Source organism: Micrasema longulum, unplaced genomic scaffold (assembly GCF_059751315.1).
Source record: "Micrasema longulum isolate JH-2025_06_02 unplaced genomic scaffold, ASM5975131v1 h1tg002377l, whole genome shotgun sequence".
Taxonomy (NCBI): Eukaryota; Metazoa; Arthropoda; class Insecta; order Trichoptera; family Brachycentridae; genus Micrasema; species Micrasema longulum.
Window position 1 is genome coordinate 121,793 of NW_028279527.1, and position 27,741 is coordinate 149,533.

The 27,741-nt window shown below is 38.4% G+C and overlaps 1 protein-coding gene across 1 annotated transcript in view; it reads right to left on the reverse strand.

Moving 5' to 3' along the window:
- Window positions 1-5,196: 5,196 nt before the first annotated feature.
- LOC148272327 (glutamate receptor ionotropic, kainate 2) overlaps window positions 5,197-27,741 on the reverse strand; it is a 42,116-nt gene continuing 19,571 nt past the window's right edge. Inside the window, exons 8-19 of the mRNA XM_088240199.1 lie at window positions 27,358-27,504; window positions 25,546-25,749; window positions 22,722-22,925; window positions 19,300-19,404; window positions 16,373-16,509; window positions 14,682-14,802; window positions 13,259-13,456; window positions 12,644-12,844; window positions 11,372-11,533; window positions 10,557-10,712; window positions 7,497-7,613; window positions 5,197-6,537 (exon numbers count right to left, since the gene is read on the reverse strand). Of these exons, the coding sequence (XP_088096325.1) occupies window positions 6,484-6,537; window positions 7,497-7,613; window positions 10,557-10,712; window positions 11,372-11,533; window positions 12,644-12,844; window positions 13,259-13,456; window positions 14,682-14,802; window positions 16,373-16,509; window positions 19,300-19,404; window positions 22,722-22,925; window positions 25,546-25,749; window positions 27,358-27,504 (1,806 nt within the window). The 3' untranslated portion in view covers window positions 5,197-6,483. The remainder of the gene's footprint in view (window positions 6,538-7,496; window positions 7,614-10,556; window positions 10,713-11,371; window positions 11,534-12,643; window positions 12,845-13,258; window positions 13,457-14,681; window positions 14,803-16,372; window positions 16,510-19,299; window positions 19,405-22,721; window positions 22,926-25,545; window positions 25,750-27,357; window positions 27,505-27,741) is intronic.

Genomic DNA, 27,741 nt, shown 5'->3' on the forward strand with positions numbered 1-27,741 from the left:
ACGGTAGACGAAAATCCTACCTTTAGGAAGACAGGAAAGGAAATCGGGGACAGGAATCCGGATGTTATCTCCAAGTCCTTACTTTCACTGAAGTTATTTGCAAAATATAATGACGACTGTGGCGGGCGGCGGTCAGATGATGTAAAGGTGTTCAGATGCGGGCAGATGGTTATAGGACGAGCAGATGCGGGCAGATAAAATTCTAACCTGCGGAAGTTGGCAGAAATTATCAAGAAGAAAAAATGTGTAATGAGGAATTCCACTGTTTTCTAATATTTTTTTCTATTAGCGTACTATTTAACTAAGCAAAGGTATTTTATTTTTTTTGTGCGTTATTTACAAAGATATGATTTTTTGAAGTTACATTTATCAAATACCGCGCCAAATGACTGTAATCAGTGTGTCACTTTTCAGTAGTGACGTCATGAAACGGTTGGCGTTCTTACTTTCACTGACCGCGGTAAGTTGTATTTCTCCAGCCAATAACAAAACTGACAAGAATCTATGGAATATTACTTTGATTACTTCATTTAGTTGATCGTAATTTGCTCATTTCTATGTTATGGTTGTTTTTACGAACATTTCGATTTAGAAAAACCTAGAAAGTTGACATAATCTCCGGTTGAAATGTCAACAAAGTATTATTTGCCGGATTACAGGTCGTAGATCGTAGATCGTCGTTAGATCTGGCAACGCTGTTGAAATGTCAAAACTTTTCAATCACAAATTATACTCTTTTTTTTCTATGGTCAAAACGTTCCTTACAAGGTGCGGGGGCTTTAAAGCGGAAACCGGAAATACTACACGCAGATATAAGGAGTGACGTCATTATTTACGATTTTAAAATGAATACTATTTTTAACATTTTTTATTTATTTTTGCGTGCGTTTTTGAGATATTTCATCCTACTCCAAAATTTTGTACACGAAAACATTTTTAAAATTTAATTCCGGGTTGGGCTGGAATTCCTCATTGTCGATGTTGGTTGCTATGGATATGGAAAATGGTTCCCATAGCAACCGTAGCTACCCATGGGCATAGAGACGAGGAGAATAACAAACATTGAAAGTTGGGAAATCACAGGATGGGTAGGATAGGTGGTCCTTCATCCGCGGTGGTACGTCCAGCCACAAACCACTCAATCCCAACAACCACTCGCGCAACCAACAATCATAAATATATTACTGATAACTAATATTAAAACTAGTCAAATTCGGTTGCCATTACATCATAAAAATATCAACATTAACCAATCATAATATTAACAAATTACAATCATAAATATATTAATAGTAAAATTAGTTTAATTTTGTTTGTATTACAATCTTAAATATATTAATAATAACTGTTAGTAAAATCGATTAAATTCGTTTAATATTACAATTATAGATATATCTTTACCTCAGAGGCAGACAGATGAAAATCCAAACGTCAAATGTTCAACAGTGGCTTAAAGAATCTACTCTCTCTAATTGATTCCTAATAATTCAGAACATTAATTTGTATTTTCAGTATGTTAATACATTGGTTCTTTCATTACAAGACTCGCGTTTCTTCAAGATCAATGGACATGATCGTAAATGGGATATGAAAATCAAAATGTCATTGCATCAAATTCTGGATTCGCATCCGTCTGCCTCAGAGTAAGATATTAATCATTTTAAAATAATATCTGTACCTCAGAGGTACAGATTTAATCATAACCGATAATAAAGTTATTTAAAATCAATTACTGTTAAAACTACAAATTGAGTATCCCGAGGAACACTCAATTTGTCCTTGTACTCAACTCATGCCAAGGCATGAGATAATTTAAAAATAATTCACTAATATTCAAAGTAAACAATCAGTGTATTTATAAATCTTTGTAAACAATTTCTGGATTTAATCCTCAGCGGATTTTACTAAGATACATCGACATCTCGAGAGGCAGAAATGGGCTAGTAAATTAATGTTTCCGTACCAATTAATTTTAAACGTGGATGTTTGATCATCAGCAGAAAGGTGAATATGACAGTCTGTACAGAGATTACTAATAATAAGCCTTGTAAATGCTACCTACACTTTATCTATTTATTTATTTAATTCAAGAATTTTTGTTTACATTTGGTACATTTTTTATTACATAATATATCACTTTATTTATGAAAATCAAAAAATTCCTCATACTAATTTTTGTTTTTGAGTTGTTTTTCGTCTTTCATGATCCTTTCTCAAAAAAACTTCTCTGTCTCTCTTGAGAACTATTTATCTTAATACTTTATATTAAATTCAACGAGGTGTCCACAAAAATTAATAAAATTTTGTCAATAAAAAGTTTTCCATTTAAAAAATAAAGTACATTTCAAAACATAGAATAATTATAGCCCAGAACCGCGTACGCGCGTCAAACTGACGCCGACTCGACTACTTATAAATTAATAGTTTTGTGTTTCAGCCATTAGTTGCTCTGTAGACGTCGCTTTGTACGCAACTGCCAATTTAAATTAAATTATTTTATTTTTTATATATATGCCCTGAGCCAATTACAACAGTTACATGAAGAAACATAAATGCAAGAAAAAGAACATAAAATGCGTAAGATAATGACAGATCATTTTCTCGATTGCAGTTTTAAATCCAAAGTAACCCACCAGGTCGTGACCCGACAAGTATCGGCACAGCAGCTGACGGTGCTAGGACAGAAGAACTACTATGGAGATAGAACGATGGGGAGTGTAGTACCAAAACTGTATAATTTAATACCAGCTGAAAATCGTGAGAAAAAAAAACATTCAAAAAATTATTAAAAACAGCAAGTGAAACTTAAGTGTGCATATATTTTATTCTTCATTTATTATTAAACTATGTAGGTACTTATAATTTTTTTTTAATGTAATGTAACCCGCAGACAAGCTTCGGCTTTGCGGGACCAAAAATACAATCATGTATGTTTATTTATTTATTTATTTTTGCACCACAACAGGCCAGGAGGCCCAATTACAGTGGTGAATTACATCACAGAACACCCAGGCTTGAGAAAAATCACATTTTAATTTTTGTGTTCTCACCGGGAATCGAACCCGGAACCTTTCGTGTGTGAGTCAAGCATCTTGACCACTACACCACGGAGGCCGCCGATTTGTTAAAATAAATAAAACTTTTTTTTTTTTTTAATGCAGCAAAGACAAACAAGGGCAAAACAATAATGGTATACAATATATTCATAAAAACGAAAGTCATAAGACTTCGAGCTAAACCATGCCAATCCAATTTCATCCCACACTGTTTAGTCGCGAAGAGATCTACGAAAAGCCGGAAGATCTATCCCAAAGAATTCCAAGTCGTGTGATGAATTGACTTATCCACACATTCTGGACATTGGGGCATAAAAACCAAAGTTGCTCTTAGAAGATTTAATAAATAGCAGATTTTGACTTCTGGTGACACGGTTGGGAACATGAAAAGAAATTGATCGCAACAGAGATGGGACATCACTTAAAGCATTAAGTATTTTGAAAATGCATATAAGGTCCATCTCAGTTCTACGTCTCTCCAATGAAGACAGATTAAGAGATTGCTCTATTTCAAAATAGGAATAATTACCCCTTTGTAATCCGAGCGACCATGCCACTTTTCTTAGAAAACGGTGTTGGACAGACTCGATGTGGTCAATATGAGTCCTGTAGAATGGAGACCAAATAGGAGAAGCGTATTCTAGATGGGGTGGAACTAGTGAGCAATAAAGAGTTTTGATGGTATTAATATTTTTGTCCGTCGTCACTCATTGATAAAACCGAGAAGCTTGGGAGATTTGTTTACAATATTATCGATGAGTTCACGATGGGAGAGTTGACTATCTAAAGTAATGCCAAGATCCTTTATTGACAAAACCATTGAAAGGGAAGTATTTTTTAGTTTGTAGTCGAATTGTGTAGGTTTTGTTCAGCAACGATCTGCAAATTTCCACCTAAAACGAAGGCGTTCCTCTGCTATTGGTGGCGTCCGTCTACTCCCAACTGAAGGAATGTCTCAATCGAATATAAAATAAATGTCTTTAAATGCTCTTCTTAATGCTTGGCAATTTGCGATGGGAATCTTCCCCTTCAGGGAGGGTTACCTTTCTTTTTTTCCTTCAATCCGTCAGCGCTTAGAATCTTCTCGGGTTATCCCCGATCACTGGGCTACGCAGTTTTTATCAGGTCATGGTAAATTTAATCAAATTTATTTGTTTTCAATATTGTTGACTGCTGCGGATATCCTAACCGATCTTCTGAACACGTCCTGTGATCTTGTCCCTTTCCCCTTCTCTATGATTACCGAATGAAGCTTCTCGTTAATATCCGTGGCCGTGTTATAGGTCCTGTCGGATATACAGATCTGGTGGCTTCCAAAAAGAATTTCGAGGCTTTTAAAACGTTTTGTAATCATTTTGGCGAATTGATCATGTCTGATCAATTTAATCCCAGTTAGTGAATAATTCACTTCCCTCTCTTCTCGATCCAATGAAGTACATATTATGTACTTCTGGATTACTTTATTTCTAGAGGCTATCAGATTTTAGAGAGCTTCTTCGGGCAGCTTTTCTCGTTTGACAACAAGCAAATTTTCCGTGTGTGTGGGCACCGCCAAGGAGACTTATGTCTTCAGATGCGGTGTGCGGTATGTGGTGGGCAAGCAGTAGGTTGTTTTTCGTCGCGAGAAAGATATTATTTTACATTTGTCAATGTTAAGTTGAAGACAATTGATGTCGCAATTATGCCGTCTTGCGTCGTTTGTAAGTGTAATACTGCTGGGATTAAAAGTAAATACGGTGGGATCAGATATTCATAAATAATATTATTTGAGAATTTAATTATTTTACCGTCTTGTCAGATTGAGAAATAAAACAAGACGGACAAATTTTTAGTATTGCCAGGGTAGTCGAATTTTTTACCCAGCTTTCTATGAACAAGCCTTAGTATAATATAAAACGGTATTCATTTTACAATATTTTGAGTGTGTCCAATTGTTTGTAGACAAAAGTCTGGATTTCCCCTTAAGAAGTCATTAAGATTAACAAATTACAACAAGGATGGAGAACATTTTAGAGAAAAATGGAAGTCTAGGCACTTACATTGCTTGTGACCTGTCATAGAATGGTTTAAGTGTCCACTTTACACACCGTGTAACATTCACCATTTTGCCTATGTTCGAACATCCATATTATTCCCCTCTTCTCCATCCCTGTTGTAATTTTGAATTAATTTACTCAATTACTAATTGATTATTTAATGCTTTGTTTACGTTTTTTTTATAGTTCAGTCAGTAAAATATTTTTTGTGATAAAACAACACAAAATTATCTTATATTTGTGTTATGATAATATATTGTTCGCGGTCTGGCAACATTAGGCGCCCACTTCGTTTGGCAGACATTTGGACACACGCCTTTGCGCTTCTACGCGCCTTCCGGTATATTACAATTCTATATTTTAAAATTATGTTACAGTTTGAAATTAGTTATATCATTATAAAAACATGGTCTTGTTAATATATATTTTTTATGGACTTTTAAAATAGCTTAACAACTATATTATACACAGATACATTATATGTACACTTAACTCTCGAGTTTATGTTTTTCTAATCACCCCGATAGGTGCGTGGGGCCGTGCATGGTTACATTGCAGCTTATCTCGATCACCGGGTACGTGAAGGTAAGATGATCAGTCTTACGCCTCAGGTGCCGATCCGGGGACTGTGAAATTTGTCCGTCTTTAAGTGCTTGTTGGATTCGGTCAAGCCATGTCGTTCTCGGTCTTCCTCGTTTTCTGCGTCCATCAACATTCCCAAACCAACTCAGCAATCCTCTCCTGATTTTGTCGATAATGCTTCTCATAATGCACGAATCTCGACATTTGTGACCCACCGTAGATAGTTTTCATTTTGACAGCCTTCGACTTCTATTCTTTGCTGATGGTGATCAGCCTTAGGCTTCAGGCCCCAGTCCGGGAATTATTCTAGTGAAAAACATATTGTGGTGGGAATCGAACCTGAGACGTCTATTACGGTAGGCAAACGCACTGGCCACTACACCACGAGCCCGACTGACACCTTTGGAAATGTCAAACCGATATGTGTATGATCCGACTTGACAGTTGCGCTGTCCTTGTACAGAGAAGCAATAGCCCGTGTCAGATTGCCGTTCACTCTTAACTGATAACACCTTCCGTAATTTGATCATCTTTTCCGCAATGCGAATGACCCGTTTACAAAAAATGTACAAAAAGTAAAATAGACTTCAATATCTCAAAAATTGTCTTCAGATGAACACAAATGTGTTATAATTTACCTCGTACAGAGAGACTTTTAGAAGTCATAATTTATTTTACTCTACAATCTTATATAAGGTTAGGTTAGGTTATGTTAGGTTAGGTTGTGTTATTTAGGGCTCCGAAGTGCGGGATCACGTGTCTACGCTGGTGGGAAGGAAATAGGAATGGGGGGAGCCCGAAGCGCAGCGCTAGGAGCTCCGAAGTTCCTTCAGGGGCAGAGCGCCACTTCCGTAGGTCAGTTCCTGAAAACACAAGAAAAACCCACATCAACAATCCGTAGACTCGACGATCAAGTATTTAAACAGTCAGACTGATTTTGCCTAACTAAAATCGAGGTTTTGCTGTCCTGTCATGTTGTCCATTAAAAAAGAATCAAAATGAAATCTTCTGTCATATTTTTGCATACCATATGGCCGAAGGCGGCAGATAAAACTGGGAGCTTTTATTGGGTTTTCGGATGGTCCTAACTCCCATAAAAAAACATTTATCAAAAAAGTCAAATAATAAACACGCTTATTTATAAATACGCCCAATGGGCATTTTTAAGGACATATTTATACATACAAAATATTATAAAGGAAATAAGAATGACACAATGGTATATAGTAGACTTAGGTGGGAGTGGAAGCGGGAGAGAGGTGTTTATAATTGCATTTGATTCAGTGATCGTTTGAAAGAAGACAACTTGTTATCAAAGAAATCAAGACTGGTATGTTTGTTGGCAGACCTGAGAATTCTGGGCATAGGGGAATGGAAACCATACTTCGTTCTATGGTTATCGGTATGAAAGAGTCAGTTTTGTCTGAGGTTTCGAGTTGGGATATTTAATTTTATTGTTGTTATGTTGTGGAGGTCATCACCACCAAGCCGTGAAGTTGGCAGGGCCGAACACCGCTCTGGCCCGCAACGCGTAACCCGACGCAACGTCAGCTCGGACAAGAATTTTAACGTCGTGCAGCGAAAGAATATGCACATTTCGTCTTGGCATTTCGTGTCGCCCGTTCACCAGCTCCTCGCCAGTGTTCGCCATTGTATATTCCTTCTGTACAAAATTTTAAGGATGTAACTCGTGTGTATCTACTTAATAAATAACTTCAATAGTAATCCATCTTTCTCATGCAACGTCAGTAGTTCAGGCGCATCGAAGAGTGGGTTGAGAATTCTGAGGAGAAAAATAACGCGGGAGTTACATGCGGCTTACCCCGTTGTACTGTGCCGAGGGCACGTAAGTGGCGGGGACGGAGCATCTGGCGCAGTGTCTCCTCAGCGCCGGCCGCTGTCTCGATCCCCCTCCGCACCGAACCGCAAACCTCAACTCCTAGAAGAAAATATCCATAGGTTATGTTTCCGATGAAGTACTTCTATATGTCTATATTATACTTCAACTGTAAACAGGGTCTAGATTTTTAACCGCTCAGGCGCTCTGTAGCTGCAGGACATGTAGTTTAGATTCTGTTTGTAAACTACTTTTTCTTTTTTAATTTTGAAGTAGCACACATAAACATATTCTTACTTGTGCTAAAATAATAAAAATTTACATGTATTTCATTTATAAGTTGTTTAAAACATATGTCTTGACGTTTGAATTTTGTTTTTTTTTTCCATAAATATTTTTTCCACATCATAATATTTTTTAACGGCCTTATAAATGGGTTTCTTAATAAGAGCGAGTAGATGTTGAAAAAATAAAACAAGTTGTGTGTGAGGTATTATCAAAATTATTTTTTAATTTCAAAGGCCCATATGTGCCATTACGTGTGAAATATGACATCGTTTAAATGCCCGCCTCGGCTTCTTTCGGTGGCACGGATCCGAGTGGCCCTATTTTCAATGACTCTTCCGCGTAGATCCGGCTGAATTTGAGCGATGGCCTGTGTTATGTTCACCTTTAGGGCATCGGTTGATTGTGGTTTATTTGCATAGACCTGTGACTTCAAGGAACCCCACAATAAAACGTCTAGCGGGGTCAAATCGCATGACCTTGGTGGCCAATTCTGATCACCCCTGCGAGAGATAACTTTACCCTCAAATCGTTCATGCCTAATCTCAATCGTGGCGTCCTCTGTGTGGCACGTAGCGCCGTCTTGCTGAAACCACATGTCGTCTAGGTCCATATGGTTCAATTTGGGCCCAATAAATTGGTTATTATCGTTTTGTAGCACTCGCCGTTGACGGTGACCGCCTCACCAACGCAGTTTTTGAAAAAGTACGGACCAATGACGCCGCCGGTCCAAAATCCTCACCAAACGGTTATTTTTTGAGGATGCATTATCATCTGGTGAACCTCGCGTGGGTTGGTGTCGTCCCATATACGGCTATTTTGCTTGTTGATGCAGCCATTCATCCAAAAATGCGCCTCGTCGCTAAAAAATATTTTTCGGCAAAAATTGGGCTCGTCTTCCAAGCGATTCGAAGCCCAGTCAGCGAAAAAACGGCGTTATCTATGGTCACGAACTTTGGGCCCCTGGGTCAGTTGGATCTTGTACGGGTGTTGGCCTAAGTCCTGACGCAATATTCGCCAAGTTGAAGTCTGCGAAAGGCCGAGTTCTTGTGCACGGTGAAGAATCGACTGCCTCGAGTTCTGCTGAACACTTTCACGGACAACGGCGATGTTCTCGGCCGATCTTGCGTCAATTGAACTTACGGGTGTTGGCCGATCGATTACCGAACCGATTGTCTCAAATTTGGCCATCAAACGTTGAAGAGTTGACTGTGAAGGGCCACCGTGTCTACCGTAAAATGAGCGCAATGCGTGCAACGTTTGCACTAACGAACACTCATTTTGATAATAAAATTTTATCATTTGAACGTGCTGTTCAATTGTGTAATTTGCCATGGTGATGTGGTATAAGTAACTGAATAATAAAAAAAATATTTGACTGATGTCATCAGATGGAAGAGTTGAGGAAATGCGGATGTTCAAACATGGGCAGAATGGTGAATGTTACACAGTGTGTAAAGTGGCCACTTAAACCAGCCAATGACAGGTCATAAGCCCTGTAAATGCCTAGACTTCCATATTCCCTTCTCAAAAACGTTTTCCCTCTCTGTTGAAATAAATTTAATTATTTACTTCTTAAAAAAAAGCCTTCTCATATATAACACCGAATATGCTTCTGAAAATATACAAAACCTACATAAGACCTACTCTAGAATACAGGCTTCGGGTATGGAATCCCTATTTTGTTAAGAATATCAACTTTTAGGGAAGAGTCCAAAGACGATCGGAAAAGTTGTCGCCGACCCTAAAACGGCTTCCATATGTGGAGAGACTGGAAACTCTCGGTCTCACAACGCTGCAGGAACAGCGAGAAAAGAACGACCTGATACTCAAGTCACAATAGCTGTCCAAATTTGGATCCCATGTTCGAGCTGAAACAAGATGCTCGTGTTCGAGGCCATAGTTTTAGGCTGGAGAAAACGAGATTCAATCTAAATCCACGGAAGCATTTCCCGAGCAATAGGGTTGTCGATGGTTGGAATAAGCTGCCACAGGAGCTGATCTCAACGTGTAGTCTCAATGGGTTCAAAAATGGAGTAGATTTGTTTGAGAAAAATAGAAGAATTAAGCATATCAGCTTTAAGATGTTCGCTTAAAATTAATATAATTATGGGCACGCACTCACGCTGCATTTTTACCGCTAACAACACCGTGTAAGGCACACCGGAACTGCTCGTCGGCACGATCGAAACTCAACAGAATCTCCGTGTCCCATGTCGGCTTCGGTTCAGTTAGCTTTTTGCTCTCTCTCTCTCTCTAAGATTCAAATATATTATATATATACTATTAATTCATGTCACGGTTCATTGTCACATGTCATTCAGTGTTGTATTTAATTTAATCATTATTTGTATTCATCATATTATCTATTAAATCTCAGAACGATGTGAGTGAATCTTTCGTTCAATTTCACGCAACTTTACAACAAAACAACGGAAGTCAAACTAACCATTTCATTCCAGCAAAAGAGTTTACTACGTAATTGGTGACCCCGACGTGATCTACATAATGATTATAATAATATTGGTCTTGCTACACTACAACCAAATGTATAAAAATCTAAGAAGTTTAATTATACAAACCTAATATATAATTTAAAGTATTCAAATGTGAAAGTATCTTCCCGCCGAAAATGACTCGTATTCGTTATTCTGAAATCTAGCCACCCTAGTATTTACTGCAGAGCGGAGAGATTTTTTCGACACAGGGATTGATAAAATATCTATAATTGACTCTTAGCTTTTTAACGCCGATCCTTACCTGGCCCATCTCACTGCAGAGCGACTGCCTTCCTTGGGCGGCGTTCTTCTTCGAGTTCCAACAGAACTCGAGGATGGCCACCAGGATGGCCAGAGCCAATCCGCACAGCAAGACTACAAACACCCCTCCGATATTCTGCACTCCCAAAGCGTTGGCCTGAAATTAAAACAGAAATTTATTCAAATTAGTAAATTTTCATGATTAAAAAAAATGGTAAATGTTTTGAAACATCCGTTGAATGCAGGTAAGGTTATCTGTCTTGCGCTTCAGTCTAGGGATACCAGTCTAGGGATAGCGAGCAAAACGAATAAGATAGATATGAGAAGCTGAAGACACCGTAAGATTCAAATTAATTTATTTTTGTTATATCCACCCAGACGGCTTTTACTTGACAGGTACAAAATTAAAATTCAAGAGTTTTAAAAAAAAATATATATTAGCGTTCTTATAATTTATCCAAATATTTCAATTTTGGTTGCCATTTTCAGCGAGTTGTAAATAACTAACTATTTGAAAATGGAAATCTAGTTGAGGTAGAGTGGGTTTCGAACCTCGGACCTCTGATCCGCGAGTCCGCAACACTAGCCACAGGACCACAACCCGATTCAAATCATTTATGAAAATTGTAAAGAGGAGAGGACCGAGGTTCGACCCTTGTGGTACTCTGGAATAAAGAAGGAAGGACTGGTATCGTCATGTCCAACAAATAGACAACATCATACTGCCTTATATTGCACTGCACAATCAGCCTTCCCAAAAGATGGAAGGACAGCTCGGAATCCACACAGGTCTATAGCAAGGAAGAAAAAGCTTACCTTGGAGTCTTTAGACTTGTCCTCGCGGTTACAAACATCCCCTGTGTTCTTCCACCACTTATCATAGAGGATCTGCACCACACCCTTCTCTTGCAGCTGCAGTATGGCCAGGGAAATTTTGTCTCTCCAAGGAGAGCCTTTGGCTGTGGCGATTCCATAGCCCTGGAAGGAACGCATTATTTTATTTTATATACATATTATTTATTTGTTTGTCCCGGATAATTTTTATAGCGCCATTTTTGTGGAAAATCTCCTCAAGGGCGCTGTAGGATAGACATCCCAACGCGTCCTGCAACTACAGAGCGCACGGGCGGTGGGGGTTTTAGTTCCCCTTTTCCAATAGATTATTTTGAATTAAAAACATACATAGGAGCTAGGTAAAACATGTCTTGCAGATACAGAGCGCACGGGCGGTTACAATCTAGCCCCTGTTTACATTTTGCATTTTTTTCTATTAAGAAGTGTTTATGATAAAAAAATAAATTTAAAAAAACGTTTACAGATACATAGAATCTAGATAACTATAGAAATCTTAACCCTATTTACAGTTAAAGATTAAGTTAGAAATAATTTTATAATAAATTTAATTTACATAATATGTAAGCTAAAATTTATTTATTTATATATTCATATTTTTTCTCTTACAAACTATAATTAATAATAAAAATAATGTGACCTCACTGGGGTTACCCGTGGCGAGGACACTTAACAATATACTTTTTATAACTATTTTTACATTTGAGAATAAACAAAAAAGACTAACTTAATAAACAGAGATATATAACAAAATGTTCAAACAGTTTTAAACACTACGTATTTGTGTACATCTATATTATTTATATTACAAAACGCACAATGAAAGAACAAAAACCTAACATAGGCTATACACTTGGGGAGCAGTTGATTCAATATTGGTTTGGGCGAATGAGACAATCCATTTTACTTCTACCCAGCTCCACTATCCATTTTTTTATAGCCCTTTTGAACATTTTCTCGTTACTAATTGTTTTAATAGACAGTGGAAGTAGATTACAGATTTTAATTGAATAATATTACTCAAAATACCTTTGTCCGAAAGTGGTAATAAGACAATCCATCTTACTTTTTCCTACCTACCTACCTTCTTAAATTATCAAACGTCTTGCAGCTACTAAGCGCATGGACGAATGGATGATAAAACGATTCGTAAAAAAAATGGCTTAATTTGAACCACCACTGAACTTCATTATTCCTCGGTAGCTTGCGTTACGTTGCGGAATCTCTCGAACGTACCTTGGAGTCGAGCAGGCCCCCGACCTGCGTCAGGTTGCAGTCGCGCTGCACCCGGTGGTCGAGCATGGTGGACTCCATGAGGAAGGCGTAGCCGCCGCGCAGCACGCGGCGCACGCCATCCTCGTAGCTCCCCACGAACACGGACGGCCGTCGAGACTTCATGTACTGCCACATCCTGTGGTAGATGTCGATCTTCGAGTCCTGAACAGAAAGGGCCGCATTACGCTCGTGTGCGGGATTGAGAATCACTCATACAAATATACACAGTAAAACCCCCTGTTTTACGTTTTTCAAGAAAGCAACAAAAAAGTGTAAAACTGAGGAAAACTTTAAATTGAGGAAATGAAAAATGTGTGGAATTTTTTTTAAGAACTGTCATTGGTTGCGCGAGTGGTTGATGGGATTGAGTGGTTTGTGGTTGGATGGACCGCCAGTGGACGAAGGTCCACCTATCCTACCCATCCTTTGATCTCCCAACTTTCAATGTTTGTTATTCTCCTCCTCTCTATGGCCATGGGTAGCTACGGTTGCTATGGAAACAATTCTGGTTCTATTTCAAACATGGACCTGTAGTCTTCACCGGCTCGGAAGCAGAGAAATTAAAATAACACATACCCTGAAGAAACTCATCGTAGATCCACTGTGCAGAGTTCCATATTGTATCGCTGTCTGGCCAGCCAGGTCCGCGACGGTCTCGATCGGAGCCACCGTACGCTCCACGGTCAGGAAGGCTGCCAAGTTTGCCGTGTACGAGGAAATTATGATCAGCGTGAAGAACCACCAAATTCCGCCTACGACTCGAGTCGAGGTTGCCTAGAAATATTTAAAAAATATTCATAATTCTCATACAGAACTTCTAAACAAATGAAAAGGTTTAGTGCGCAGGGAAATTCGACATTAAAGATGTTTTCTTGCGGTAAAAATTAGAGCATTTAATTGTACGGCCGAGTTTCTCCAAAATGTATTTAGATTTTTGACATGTCCATCTCCAAGCATTTGTTGGATTTGTTTATGGCAAATATTTCATGGCGACTTCCTCATTTTCTGGATCCATAAACATTCGCATTGTAAATATGTTTAACCATTTTCTTGTACGGCCTCGCATAGCGCGCAGAACTCTACACTTGCGCACCGACCGCGGACAGTTTGACCACACAGAGATGGCACACCGACAGCATTCAGCCTACTTTCATCCCTGTTCGTACAATAGGGTATTATCACTCAGGAGGAATATCGGATTTAACCTACTCTACAAATAAAAGATTTTTTAAAGATTCTCCTAGTGTTTATATAAGACCTTATAATGAATATTTTCATGCATTATTTTCGTTTGGAAAATAAAGTCTTTCGAAAACGATCGTTTCGTAAGTTGGTAATAAATTTTGTCACAGAAGTTCACGAGTAACGCATTCATTTTAATGTTGGTAATGCCACAGGCCACAGATAGAAATATAAAGAGAGTTGTCTATGCGTATTATCTTAAGCCCCCCCCTTTACGCACTCCACACTCCAGTTCCAGACGCTGACAGATGAAAGTAAAAACGGATTACATCTTACATCTCGAATTTCTTTTATTATTTTATGGTTTTCAACCTCTTCTAAATTGATTCAATTTATCATGAAAATTATAAATCACAACTCGTAGCGTTTGATGAGTGACAGGACGCCGTAAATGTAAACAAACGACAAAGGAAGCTACCTACAATACTCTATACAATCGATAGACATTGATGAAAAAAGTCCGATGATGTCACAAAACATCCGAACAATAGTTTGTTCTTGGCACCAATAAAATGACTAGAATTTAATCCGTTATATCTCCCTTATTTCTTAATAGATTTTAATAAGAATAGCGCCGATCGGCTTGTGATTTTTTAGATTAATTTATTAGCTAATAAAACAATCCATGATAATTGCCCATTCCATACTTCGCTTCCATAAATAGGTCAGCATCAGGACATTCACTTGCGAGGGTTGTCAGAGCATCGTTCACCTTGTTCCGCGAAATCAAATATAAAAAAAATATCATGTGTTTTACCTTCGGGTTGAGTCCGGACCCTTGGCGAAGAAATGTCCCAGTGATAAACCAAAAAGAATTTGAAACCGAAAATTGGTTCGTGACCAACCGGGATTCTCTCGCACAAGGGTGGGGGTTTGACCTAAAATATTAAAGCAACAGTCGACAATGGTATAATAAAATAAAAAAGGTCCGGTTTAAAGACGGACCAGCGAAGTTTCTAAATAAAAATCATACATATCAAATCGTAGTACAACAAAAGGGCGTGTTTGTGTGTATTTGTATGAGAGTAAGTGTAGAGGTTTATTTGTGTGGGAGTAAGTGTTCAGGTGTGTGTAAGCGTGAGCGTCATTAAATTGCAAGTTGGAGCGTATCGCAGCCAGAAAGAATGAGTCTTAATTTATTTTCAAATAAATTAAGGGGCATGTTAAATATACCAATAGATTTTTAAAAAAGCATTAAAGTTAGAACAAGAATATATACATAGAAGAAATAGTGTTGTGCATAGTTAGTGCTACATACTGGCAGATGGAATAAACACTTATTTCTTGCCACGCGACAGGGGACATTGAGATTAATTTTGAAGAGTGGGTTAAAAGAGTCTACTTTATTATTTAATAATTTATGTAAATAGCATAACTCAGATACAGTGCGTCTATTTTCAAGGGTAAAAAATCTATTTATATAAAACTTGTATTTAGTATGTAGTAATTTTTTTTTTTCTTTTTTTTTTATCTGAATAAAATTAAAAATCCGAATGTTTGTAAACACAGCTGGATTTGACTCTCAATGGAGTTATTTGGATTGAAGTTTACTGTAACTGAGGGGGAATTTTTTTTGGACATAAATAGGCTACGAACCAGCCAATGACAGGTCACGAGCCCTGTAAATGCCTAGACTTCCATATTAAAATGTAATTTTAGATGTTTTTTCAGATCATACTGTTTTGAATCTAGGTCTTTCCAGAGCTTATGCTCTGTCATCCTGTGATCATGTGACTGAAATGGAGTCTGGTGTTGTCCATTTATTGGACACGACCATACCAGTCCTTCCATCTTTTTTCCGGAGTACCACAAGGGTCAAACCTTGGTCTACTCCTCTTTACAATTTTCATAAATGATTTGAATCGGGCTGTGGTCCTGTGTCTAGTGTTGCAGACTCACGGATCAGAGGTCCGAGGTTCGAACCCCACTTTACCCAACCTCGATTTCCATTTTCTAATAGTGAGTCATTTACAACTCATTGAAAATGGCCACCAAACTTGAAATATTTGGGTAAAGTGCACAATCACTTTATCACACGAATTATGTTACTATCATATTCACTGTCATTCGATGCTTTCCCGTGTCCAAAAGCGACAAAAAACCAGAATCTGGGATGCTAGTTTTGAGGTAAGGCGATCAGTCCTACGCTTTAGTTCCAGTCATATTTCACATTCACCCTGCTGGGAATCAAACCCGGGACCCCGAGAATGGTTGGTGAACGCGTCAACCTCTGCAATACGAGGCAGCTATATCTCCGCTCGATTCCCTCAGTCAGAATTTTCACCTGAGAGCAGCCATCGAGTTGAAAACGCCAGTCCAGGGCTCCGGTGCTATTTCACACACAGAACTGTAGATATTCTTTGTCCGCCTGGACGTAGGCATGTAAAATATTGAATGATTTCCGAAAAATAAAACAAGTGAATCGTGAAAGGTCTGATGAGAACTTACCATTCGTACGGAGAAAAACGGGCCATCACGAAGAGTGTTAATGACACCAGGATATACGCAGCCAAAACGTACAGCCATATCTCTATTGCTAGCGGGTTTAGGAAGCTGAAAAGACGCGTCGGCTGCGACGTGGGAACCTGAAAATCATTATCACAAATCAATCTTGTTTTTGGTCAAATAATCGCGTTCAAGGAGAGATGTATCGTGTAAAATGGCACATTTTTTTTTAATTATCAAATTGCTTTGCATAATAAATTGTATGCTTTTGTCAATGTCATGTTGAAATTTTATAAACAAACTGGTTCGCAGTACGTAACCAGCAACCAGGCCCAACCGTCGGGTCTGCAAGCAACACTAACATAGGTAAGTCTAACAGTTCCGAGAAAGTTCTCTCCTTTCTCGTTTCAAAACTAAAAAGGAGAATTCCTCCACCAAACGATCAATCCTCCCCCCATGCTCACCCAACAACAGGCCCCAGTCGAGCAAAAGGTTATATATAGATGGATTCCTGCTCGCTAAGGTGAGTTAGATATTTGCAGGAAGAGAAATTAATAGGGCCAAATTCTTGAAAAGGGTTGGCATTTGGTCATTTATTGGGCAAACAAAGAATACGTGGTTGAGATCTTCTTCTCTGAAACGACAATCGTAAATGGGGGAGTCAAAGACACCAATTGTCGCAAGGTGAGTCTTCGTACAGCAATGCCCTATCTTCATTCGACAATTGGTGGATGTATCTTTTTTGTTCAGCAAAATTTTCTCAAACCAAAGACGTGATGGGATGGCACCTTATCGTAACACAAAAAACTACTGGATATTTGGGCCAAAGTCTTGAAAAAGGTTGGCATTTGGTCATTTTTTGGGCAAACAAAGAATAAGTGGTTGAGATCTTCTTCTCCAAAACGACAATCGCAAATGAGGGAGTCAAAGACGCCAATTCTCGCAAGGTGAGTCCTCGTACAGCAATGCCCCTATCCTCATTCGACAAATGGTGGATGTATCTTTTTTGTTCAGCAAAATTTTCTTAAACCAAAGACGTGATGGGATGGCACCTTATCGTAACACAAAAACTACGATTGATACGAGGGGCGTTCAATATATTCTCGGTATTGATAAGGAGTGCAACTATGAATGGATAGTTAATTACCTTGTTATATTGCGCTTATTAGTAAGTATAAGTACTAAGTTTAATAACAAACGGATCATTAGTCATTGAGTAGCTGTCCCCGAAACATAAGCAAGATGAGTCATTTCGCAAAGTTAAACAAACTAGAGTACCGTGCCGTTATAAAATTCCTCACCAAACAAGGAAAAGATCAGAAAACCATCCACAAAGAGGTGTCAGAAGTTCACGGGAAGTCTGTTTCTTCATTATCGACAGTTCAAAAGAGGTCCAGTGAATTTAAGAGGGGCAGAGAGAGCATAGGAGACGACGAGCGATCGGGTCGGCCAATCGAGGCCAGTAACGAATTGGGCTCATCACTATGATCCTGAGAGTAAACGGGAGTCCATGCAGTGGCACCAAAAAGGTACAGAGCACCCAAAGAAGTTCAAGGTGACACAATCCGCAGGGAAAGTCATGGCTACAGTTTTCTGGGATTCCCAGGGAATTTTGCTGATAGATTACAAGAAAAAGGGCATCAATATCACCGGAGAATACTACTCTAGCATCCTTTATTGATTGAGGGAGGCGATCAAATAGAAAAGGCGGGAAAATTGGTCAGAGGGATCCTGCTTCTCCATGACAATGCACCGGTGCACAAGGCTCAAGTTGCAAAGGCTGCAGTTCGTGAATGTGGTTTTGCAGAAATCAACCACCCAACGTTTATTCCAGACCTGGCACCAAGTGAATTTTTTCTGTTTCCAAATCTAAAGAAAGACGTTCGTGGGAAACGATTTGACGATGGTGACTCGTTAAAAGCGGCGATTAATGAGCATTTTGACAGCAAACTGGAATCATATTTTTTCGAGGGTTTAAATAAATTGATTGCTAGAAGTAAGAAGTGCATAGATATTGAGTGTGACTATATTGAGAAAAAAAAAAGATTAACCTAAGTCTTTTCCTTCATACCCATACCGAGAATATATTGAACGCCCCTCGTATATATATGAGATGAAGAATAATTAAGCCGCAAAACATTTTTCAGTCTACACTCACTTAGAAGGTTGCAAAAATTCTTACCCATTTTGTGCCTAGGTACCTACTAAAATTCAATATAAAAAAATTCAATCATAAACAAGTACCTAGGTACCTATTTATCTTATTATAAAAAACGCACAAGAGAGGTAGTATCATACATGATAAATATAGTGCAGGCAATTGGTAAAATAAACCAAAGTAGGGAACAAAATGCCGAACACTCCTCTAGTGGAACGGCAGGCCCGTTGACTGCTGCCAACAGGCCGGCTTCTCTTGAAGAGTTTTAAGTGGTTTTCTCTCCACGTGAGCAAATGCTGAGAAGTTCCTGATTAGCCCACATTAATATATCTCTCCTGACCCCAATAGTTTGGATAAATTTAAAGATATTTAATTGCAGAAAAATCCACTTTTTGAAATATAAACCCTGTATATAAAACAACTCCCATGTAAAAAACCTACTTATTTATAAAAAAATCAGGCAAGCCAACGTTTGGGCGGGACAAAGTCTGTCGGGTCCGCAGTCTTTTCTTCTTCTTCTGCAGCTTTATTCTCTCCACTGCTGGATAAAGACCTCTTCCAAACGTCTCCATTCCTGTGGTGTTTACATGCCAAAAACCTCCAAACAAAACGAAATGAACTCGAATTTTAAAACTAGATTACCCCAGGTGAGTAGAACAAGTTCAGAATCTCATGCCGTACCGACGGTCAGCCCCAAGGACTCTGGGGGGGGGCAAAAGTTCGATTGAGAATACAAACGTCTACATTGGGTCCGCAGAATGTAAATAAATACCTTGAACAGGATCCCTATGCCAAGATTCATAAATGGCTTAGTGAAGTCAATAACGGTTTCCCGTGCATAATTTATTGTCATCGAAGCCACTGCTAAATCAGCTTTCTGAAATTAAAAAAAAAACAGTCTGATATTAGTCGATGTACTCGCCTTCATTACCTTCCAACAAATGAGTCAGAAGGGGCGTCGAAAATGCTCACATTCAATTACAAGACTACGATTTCTGGGTAGCCGTCTTTTTCCACATTTTGCGTATTTTGACTATTTTTTTAAATGTCGGCACAACTCACCGGTGGCAACTTGTGACGTCACGGGCGTTGTAATTTAAACATTATAAAACCTAAAAAAATCATAACGATGATAACACGATGCATAATTTTTTTTTTGACTATACCAGAGGCGAATCGTGTATACAAGCGATTATGCGCTGCTTACCATTATATTTGACTATCCATAATATAATAATTTGTCGGCCTCGTGGTGTAATGGTCAGCGCGTTTGTCTACCATGCAAGAGGTCTCGGGTTCGATTCCCGACATGGTTGGTGTGAAATATTTATTTAAAAGGGTGCTTTCACACTAGAATATTTCACAGTCCCTGGACGGGTACCTGAAACGTGAAACTGATCATTTTACTTTCATTTAACAAAAAAGTGATCAGATATGCTGCGATTGGTTTAACAATGCAGTGCCCTATGCACCATTAGGTGCGGAAAGGGAATGACGATGACTTTATTCACAGAAAATTAAACAAATAATTAATATTTCTTATGAATCATTGTCATCATTTGTATGTTTCTTCAAATATAAATAAAATTTTAATAAAGCGCGCCCAGCGCCAGCAATGAGTCGAGGAACTAGCCGATTGCTCCAGCTTATTTCTTCATACAAATAAGTGTACTATATTTTGAACATCTTTAACCAAGTGGCGGTATTTTTCTCCTTGAATAAACTTGCGGATTACACAAATTATTTGAATATTCTAGATTTTATTTTTATTTTTTAAAGAATAACCCGCTAAGCCTCTATTTTGAGGCCTGTTAGCAGGTGGGATAGAGGGGATATGGAAGGAAGTAATGAAAACACCACAACACCCAGACCAATTGAGAAAAAAATCTTTCTTGGATTTTCTTCTTGCAACCACCGGGAATCGAACCCGCGACGCCAGTTTCACAGTTGGCCGTCCAACCAACTGCGCTACGACGCCTGTCATTTGGAAAACAGTATTTCTAACATTATTTCTTAAGGACTATTTTTCTTTGAGGTGATACTTTTGTGGCGCTCGGCGCGGCCGTTTTTGGCATTATTCATTTCTAGAACAAATCGGCCAGTTGACATTTCAATCGTAATGAAAATACCTAATACTGACTGGATCATAAGCTTTTTTACAAGTTATGTGTTAAATTAATGGATAATATAGCCACACAATATAATATATCGCGAAATTAAGTCGTTTGAGTTGATTTCATAGATGAGAGTTGCTGTGTCACACAGAACCACAGAAAAAAATAGTAATTTATTGTACCTATATATACCATAGAATTAAGAATAGTCCAGAAGGAGCGTAAAATCATGTTTGAATACATCGGACTGTGTCCAAAAATACCCCCACTATGCCCCACTTTCACCGCGCGCATTCGTGATGTCGCCGCGTAATGTTGCACGGAAAAATATAATCCTAACACAAATGTAAGGTAAAAAAAGTTAATTTCTCTAAAATTTTATTGTGCACGTGGAAACATTGATTGACACAACAGAGTAGATAAGTAAAGGGTCATTTAATAAGAGTAATTGAATTAATGAACTTTGAACTTAAAATATAAAACAATTTTTATTTTACGTAAAACGTAAATGTTTATATCATGTTAAATAATATTTGATGTTTTAAAGATAATATCGGTCAAATGTCCACCATAGAGTTGTTTAATCCGAGGTCCAATTTTCATTAGTTCTCTCATTAGATGAGCAAAGTAGGGTAAAAAAAATTACTACCCTGAAAACACTAACGAAATGTCCATTTAGTTTTCTTCGCCAATCTGACAGATGGAAAAATAATTAAATTTTTAAGTAATGAATTTGCTACTTACACATTCATTTGCTAATTATTCATGTAATTTGATCCCATCTGTTTCTTTAAGATCCTAGCAGTATTTCTACACTTTAAAAGGGCACAACACGGCATAGTTGAATTCAAATCACGATTTGCGTACTGAGCGACGTCTACAAAGAAACTAATGGATCAAAACGTAAAACTACTCATTTATTATATTACTCTATTTAGAGGGGATGACCGAGGGGACAAATTCTAGGGGACGCCCACGCCGAGAGTACCCGGAGGACCTATTAGAGGACGTGCGCTGCTCATCATATGCTGACTTTAAAAGAGCCGCACAAGACAGGGAGGAATGGAGGAGAAGAATGAATGTAATTGCTGCCAGCCAATCCCAGGATTGAGACCAAAGAAGAAGAAGAGGAAAGAGTGTTGTGCATAGTTAGTGCTACAGACTGGCAGATGGAATAAATACTTATTTTTTGTCACGCGAAAGGGGACATTAAGATTAATTTTGGAGAGTAGGTTAAAAGAGTGATAGATACAGATACAGTGCGTCTATTTTCAAGGGTAAAAAATCCATTTTGTTTGGCAGATTGGCTGTAAGTGCAAAGCGTTTTATTGTTTTTATAATGCAGGTATTTAAAAAAAATTCGTTGAACATTTTCAATCCTTTCAATGTTTGTTATGATTGTTATTACGGCACCAGAGTGGTGATTTTTTTACACACTATAGATATTCATCATTGGGGTGTCTCTATTATTTCGTTTTTTTGATAAATTAATTATTATGGGACCATTCAAAAAACCCATAAACCAGCATGAACACGATCACAATACTAGAGAAAAGAACAAAATTAGACTTCCATTTAGGAAAAAGGCAAAGTCACAAAATTCCATTTTATTTAAAGCAATTAAAAAGTATTACGAAATGGAAAAAAATATTTATGAAGAAAAAAACATATCAAAATTTAAAATAATGGTCAAGACATATGTGATAAACAATTTATAAATTAAATATATTTGCAATGTTATTATTAGAACACACATAACAATATGTATGATATGTGTGCCCTACTTTAAGATTTAAATAATAAAATAATAAAAGCGCCCAGTTTTATTCGCCGTGTTCTGACGTACGCTATAGATACGAATGTGGTAACTGATTTTTAAAATTGCAAAGGTACTGACACAGATAATTTCATTCTGATACCCTTTCTTTCAAGGTTAGGCATAACCAGTCCCACATGCAGTTGCCTTTTTCGCACAGCATCGGGGAGCCATTTGCAAAAGCGTAACAGAAAGACAACATTCAAATAGGTAGTTTCCCAGCCACAAAAATAGTGAATTTCTAAATTGCTGGTTTAAAGCTACCTGATCCATCAGCTCCCGGACTATTCCGTTCCACTGGTTGGTCTCGGGGTCCAGCTCTCCGTACATGTTGTCCGGCACCAGGTGGAGCGTGTAAGAGAAGCCGACCTTGGTCGCTATCCTCTGCAGAAGGTCGATGCAGAATCCCTCGTAGCGATCGTTTCCTTGGAGGTTCCAGCCTTCCTTAACCATCACGTACGGCTTCTCCTAAAATGGCAAGATATGTCATATCGGCTGTGGAAAGGTAAACAGCGACAGCCGACTGATTTCTGCTAGTTCTTTTTATTATACTGAAGTAACTTATTTGCAACAACAACAACAACAACAAACCATCACGCCGTTTTCCCGTAGGGGTAGGCAGAGAGGATAGAACGCCATAACACTCTATCTTGGCATACAGACCTCGCTTCCTTTACATTCATACGTCTTCTTATGCACGCACGCCGATTATTCCTACTTTTGACATGTCCATCTTCAAGTATTTGATGGACTCGATCGTGCCATGTCTTTCTCGGTCTTCCTCGTTTTCTGCATCCATCAACATTTGCATCGTAGATCCTTTTAGCCGTTCTTTCGCTGTCCATTCGCTCTACATGTCCAAACCAACGCAGCACCCCTTTCTTAATTCTATCAATAATGCATGTCTCAGCCTTACACACTTCACGGATCTCGACATTTGTGCACCTATCATACATCCACACGTTTTACCACACATTCGCCTGAGGGATCGCATTTCGACAGCATTCAACCTACTTTCATCATTATTTTTCCAATTCCATACTTCGCTCCCATACATTAGAGTTGGAACTGGAATTCCGTTGTGAACTGCTAGTTTAGCCTCCTGCGATAAACATTTGTTTGCCAAAGTAGATTTTAGTGCACCGTTCACCCTGTTCCCGGCACTCACCCTCCTTTCAATATCTTTATCGGCCTTTCCGTCCCTAGTAAACATACTTCCCAGGTACACAGATTCTCCTACCTGATTCAGAATATCTCCGTTCACGCTGATCTCACATTTAGTTATATTTTCATCCCTTTCAAAAACCATCACTTTCGATTTATCAACATTCATAAGCAAATCGCTTTTCTTGCTAAAAAATCTAAATCTATTTCAACAGAGAGGGAAAACGTTTTTGAGAAGTAAATATGGAAGTCTAGGCATTTACAGGGCTTATGACCTGTCATCGGCTGGTTTAAGTGGCCACGTTACACACTGTGTAACATTCACCATTCTGCCCATGTTTTAACATCCACATTTCCTCAACTCTTCCATCTGTTGACTTTTGCGAAAAAAATTGCGGAATCACAATTTCTGCTATATATACTTGTTTTACCCTTCTTTCGTCGTCCATTCGTTCTACGTGACCAAACCATCTCGGAGACCCTTTTTAATCTTATCAATTATGCTTGACTCAGATTTACACTCGCCTGATTTCATCATTCGTAACCCTGTCATACATTGATTTCCCACACATTCGTTTAAGAGATTGCATTTCAACCGCGTTCACTCGGCATTCATCCATCCTCTGCCAGTTCCATGTTTCACTTCCATACATAAGTATTGGGACTAAAACTCCGCGGTGCACTGCCAGTTTCACTTCGATTGACATATTTTTATTAGAAATTACTGTGCTTAGTGCTCCGTTCATTTTGTTGCCCGCATTCACTCTCCTTTCAACTTCTTTTTCTACTCTTGCATCTCTTGAAAACATACTTCCCAGAAACACAATTTCTTTTACTTGTTCGAGACATTCGTTGTTTACATTTATTATGCAGTCAGTAACCTCACTTCCCCTTTCAAATACCATCACTTTTGACTGACTTTCGTTCATCGCCAGTTCGCTCTCCAGGCATACATCATACATTCATATTTGTTGCAAATTTTCCTTGCTGCTTGCTGCTTGCTGCTTGCTGGTTTCTGGGCCCCAAAATATCCAATATGTTACCCAAACATTGCAAAACCATGACCCAGATTCATTTAATTAAATTTGTAAAACATTGGTTTAGATCGAGAAAAATCGGAAAATTTATTCAAAAACATTCTTAAATAATAAATAGTAAAAATTAATATTGTATAACTGTATAGTAAATTAAATAGTAGGTGTTTATTTTGCATAAAAATGTCTGCCTTAAAACAGGTTGTACCTAGTTAGGCAGACTAGACATGATCCAGAGAAATCTATTACCTAAGTGTGTACGTAGTAGATAAAGTAATTGTTATTTTTGTTAATAAACCATGATTATTATACAACATTATTTTGGTACGTGAATTTGTACATACACAAATCTGGATTTCTCCCAAGGGGGAGTAGGTATATATTTTTATTTATATCCCTACAGAGATGAGGTAGAATTTTTTCAAATTCAGGATTATGGATATTCGAGCGTTTACAGGGCTTATGACCTGTCTTCGGCTGGTTGATGGTTGGTGAATGGTTTCTCGTTTAATAACATATATACAAAAATCAAAAATGTTACCTGTGTGGATATTCGCTAATAAGCGGAATGGGGAATGTTGTAGTACCTACTTAAAGTGGCCACTTAACCCAGCCAATGACAGGTCATAAGCCCCGTAAACGCTCGAATATCCATAATCCTGAATTTGAAAAAATTCTACCTCATCTCTGTAGGGATATAAATAAAAATACATGATTATTATTATTAAACACGCCGGGAATCGAACCCGAGACCGCTTAACGAGCTGACCATTACACCAATTTTTTAAAAATAAGTATATAACACATCAATATGGTAAACGGCAAACTCAAACATTCGGAAAATCATCAAGGGGCTTCCACTCAAATCCCTAGCTTCTGTGACAACTCGCCTCTCTAGTCACCACGGCGAGGGTGAAGTTGGGCCCGGCCTGGTGGGTGAAGGCCCCCGGGTGGGACAGCTGCAGGCCCCCGGCCGGCGTCCAGGCGCCCACGGGCTCCAGCGCGGCCCCGCGCAGCCGCAGCAGGCTGAGCCGCATGTTCGTGCGCCGCCCCTCGGAGAACTCTATGGGGCCCGTCAAGCCGTGCGCGCTCACCTGTCCGGGCAATGAGCAATTATCGTGGATTTTTTTATTAGCTAACAAATCGATCTAAGAATCACAAGCCGATTGGTACTATTCTTATTAAAATCTGTTGAGAATTAAGGGAGATATAAAGGATTCAATTCTAGTCATTTGAATGGTGCCAATAACAAACTAATCGTGACGTCATCAAGTATGACGTCTTCGGATGTTTTGTGACGTCATCGGATGTTTTGTGACGTCATCGGATGTTTTGTGACGTCATCGGATGTTTTGTGACGTCATCGGATTTTTTTTTCATGAATGTCTATGGATTGTATATGTCTATGGAGTATTGTAGATAGTTTCCTTTTTCTACGTGTCGTTTGTTTACATTTACGGCGTCCTGTCACTTATCGAACGCTACGAGATGTGATTTATAAATTTTGTTTTGATGAAATTGAACTAATTTAGAAAAGGTTGAAAACCATAAAATAATAAAATAAATTCTAGATGTAAGATGTAATCCGTTTTCACTTTCATCTGTCAGCGCCTTAAAATAAAGCTTGATTAGAATGACAGCTGTCAGCAAAAGTGACGACGTAACTTTGTAGTAACGTCTAATATTGACACACAAAAAATCATTCGTTTCTAGCGTGTAATTTTTTTTTTTACAATGCTTGACGTATAAAATAAATGTATAAATGTATTAGAATGACAGCTGTCAGCAAAAGTGACGACGTAACTTTGTAGTAACGTCTAATATTGACACACAAAAAATCATTCGTTTCTAGCGTGTAATTTTTTTTTTTACAATGCTTGACGTATAAAATAAATGTATAAATGTATTAGAATGACAGCTGTCAGCAAAAGTGACGACGTAACTTTGTAGTAACGTCTAATATTGACACACAAAAAATCATTCGTTTCTAGCGTGTAATTTTTTTTTTTTACAATGCTTGACGTATAAAATAAATGTATAAAATCAGCTTTCAAACTAAAATAAACCTAATTATTAACGACATTCTTACAAGGTAACATCATTTTAAAAAAATGTTGGAGATGGGACAAATTGATCAATGTAAATTGATCGAATAAAAAAATAATTCAGTTAATGTTGTTCATGAAAAAAATATAAATGTCTAATTTTTTTGTGAAAAATTATCCTTAACACACAATAATAGGATGGTTTTTGCGTTTTTATTTCAATTTTTGGAAACAGAGTTTCATGTTTGCATGAAAAAACTGATAAAATCGATTTGATCAGTGATCATTAATTTCTCATCACTAGTGACATAGTTTGACAACAAATTAAACTGTTTCCAAATAACAGTTTAGGCGGCATGGGTAAAAAATCTAAAACAGATTAATCAAACTGTTACTTGTAACAAGTCCCATTGCTCTAAACTGTTAAAGAAACAGTTTCACGGGGGTGAGGTGGCCGAGGTTTTGCCACGCCGCCTTGAAACCCGTTTTTTTTTTCAAAAACAGAAACATGTTTGAATATGGGCAGAATGGTAAATTAATAAAAAAAGATCTAATTAAAAAAGGCACATGGTGTGTAAAGTGGCCACTCATACCACCCAGTGACAGGTCAGATGCCTGTCAGATGAGGTCAGGTCCATGCCAGAGTTCAGTACTTACAGAGCTGACGTAGTTGTAGAGGGTCAGGCCATCGTCCCACGGGTTGGCGGCTTCGCAACTCAAGTTGGCCGGCCGCAGGGGCGTCTGCAGAGCCGCCAGGCCCAGGGCCAACACGTGCACCGCGTCATAAATCAGCGCCGGGCCCGTCTAGAAAAGAAAAGCAAATGTGGAGGACGTCTCCATCAAGCGTGAAGTTGACAGGGCCGAACACCGCTTTGGCCCGCAACGCGTAATCCGATGCAACGTCAGCTCGGACATGTAATTAAACGTCGTGCACCGAAAGAATATGCACATTTCATCTTGGCATTTCGTGTCGCCCGTCCACCAGCTCCCCGCCAGTGTTCGCTATTGTAAATTCCTTCTGCACAAAATTGTAATGATGTA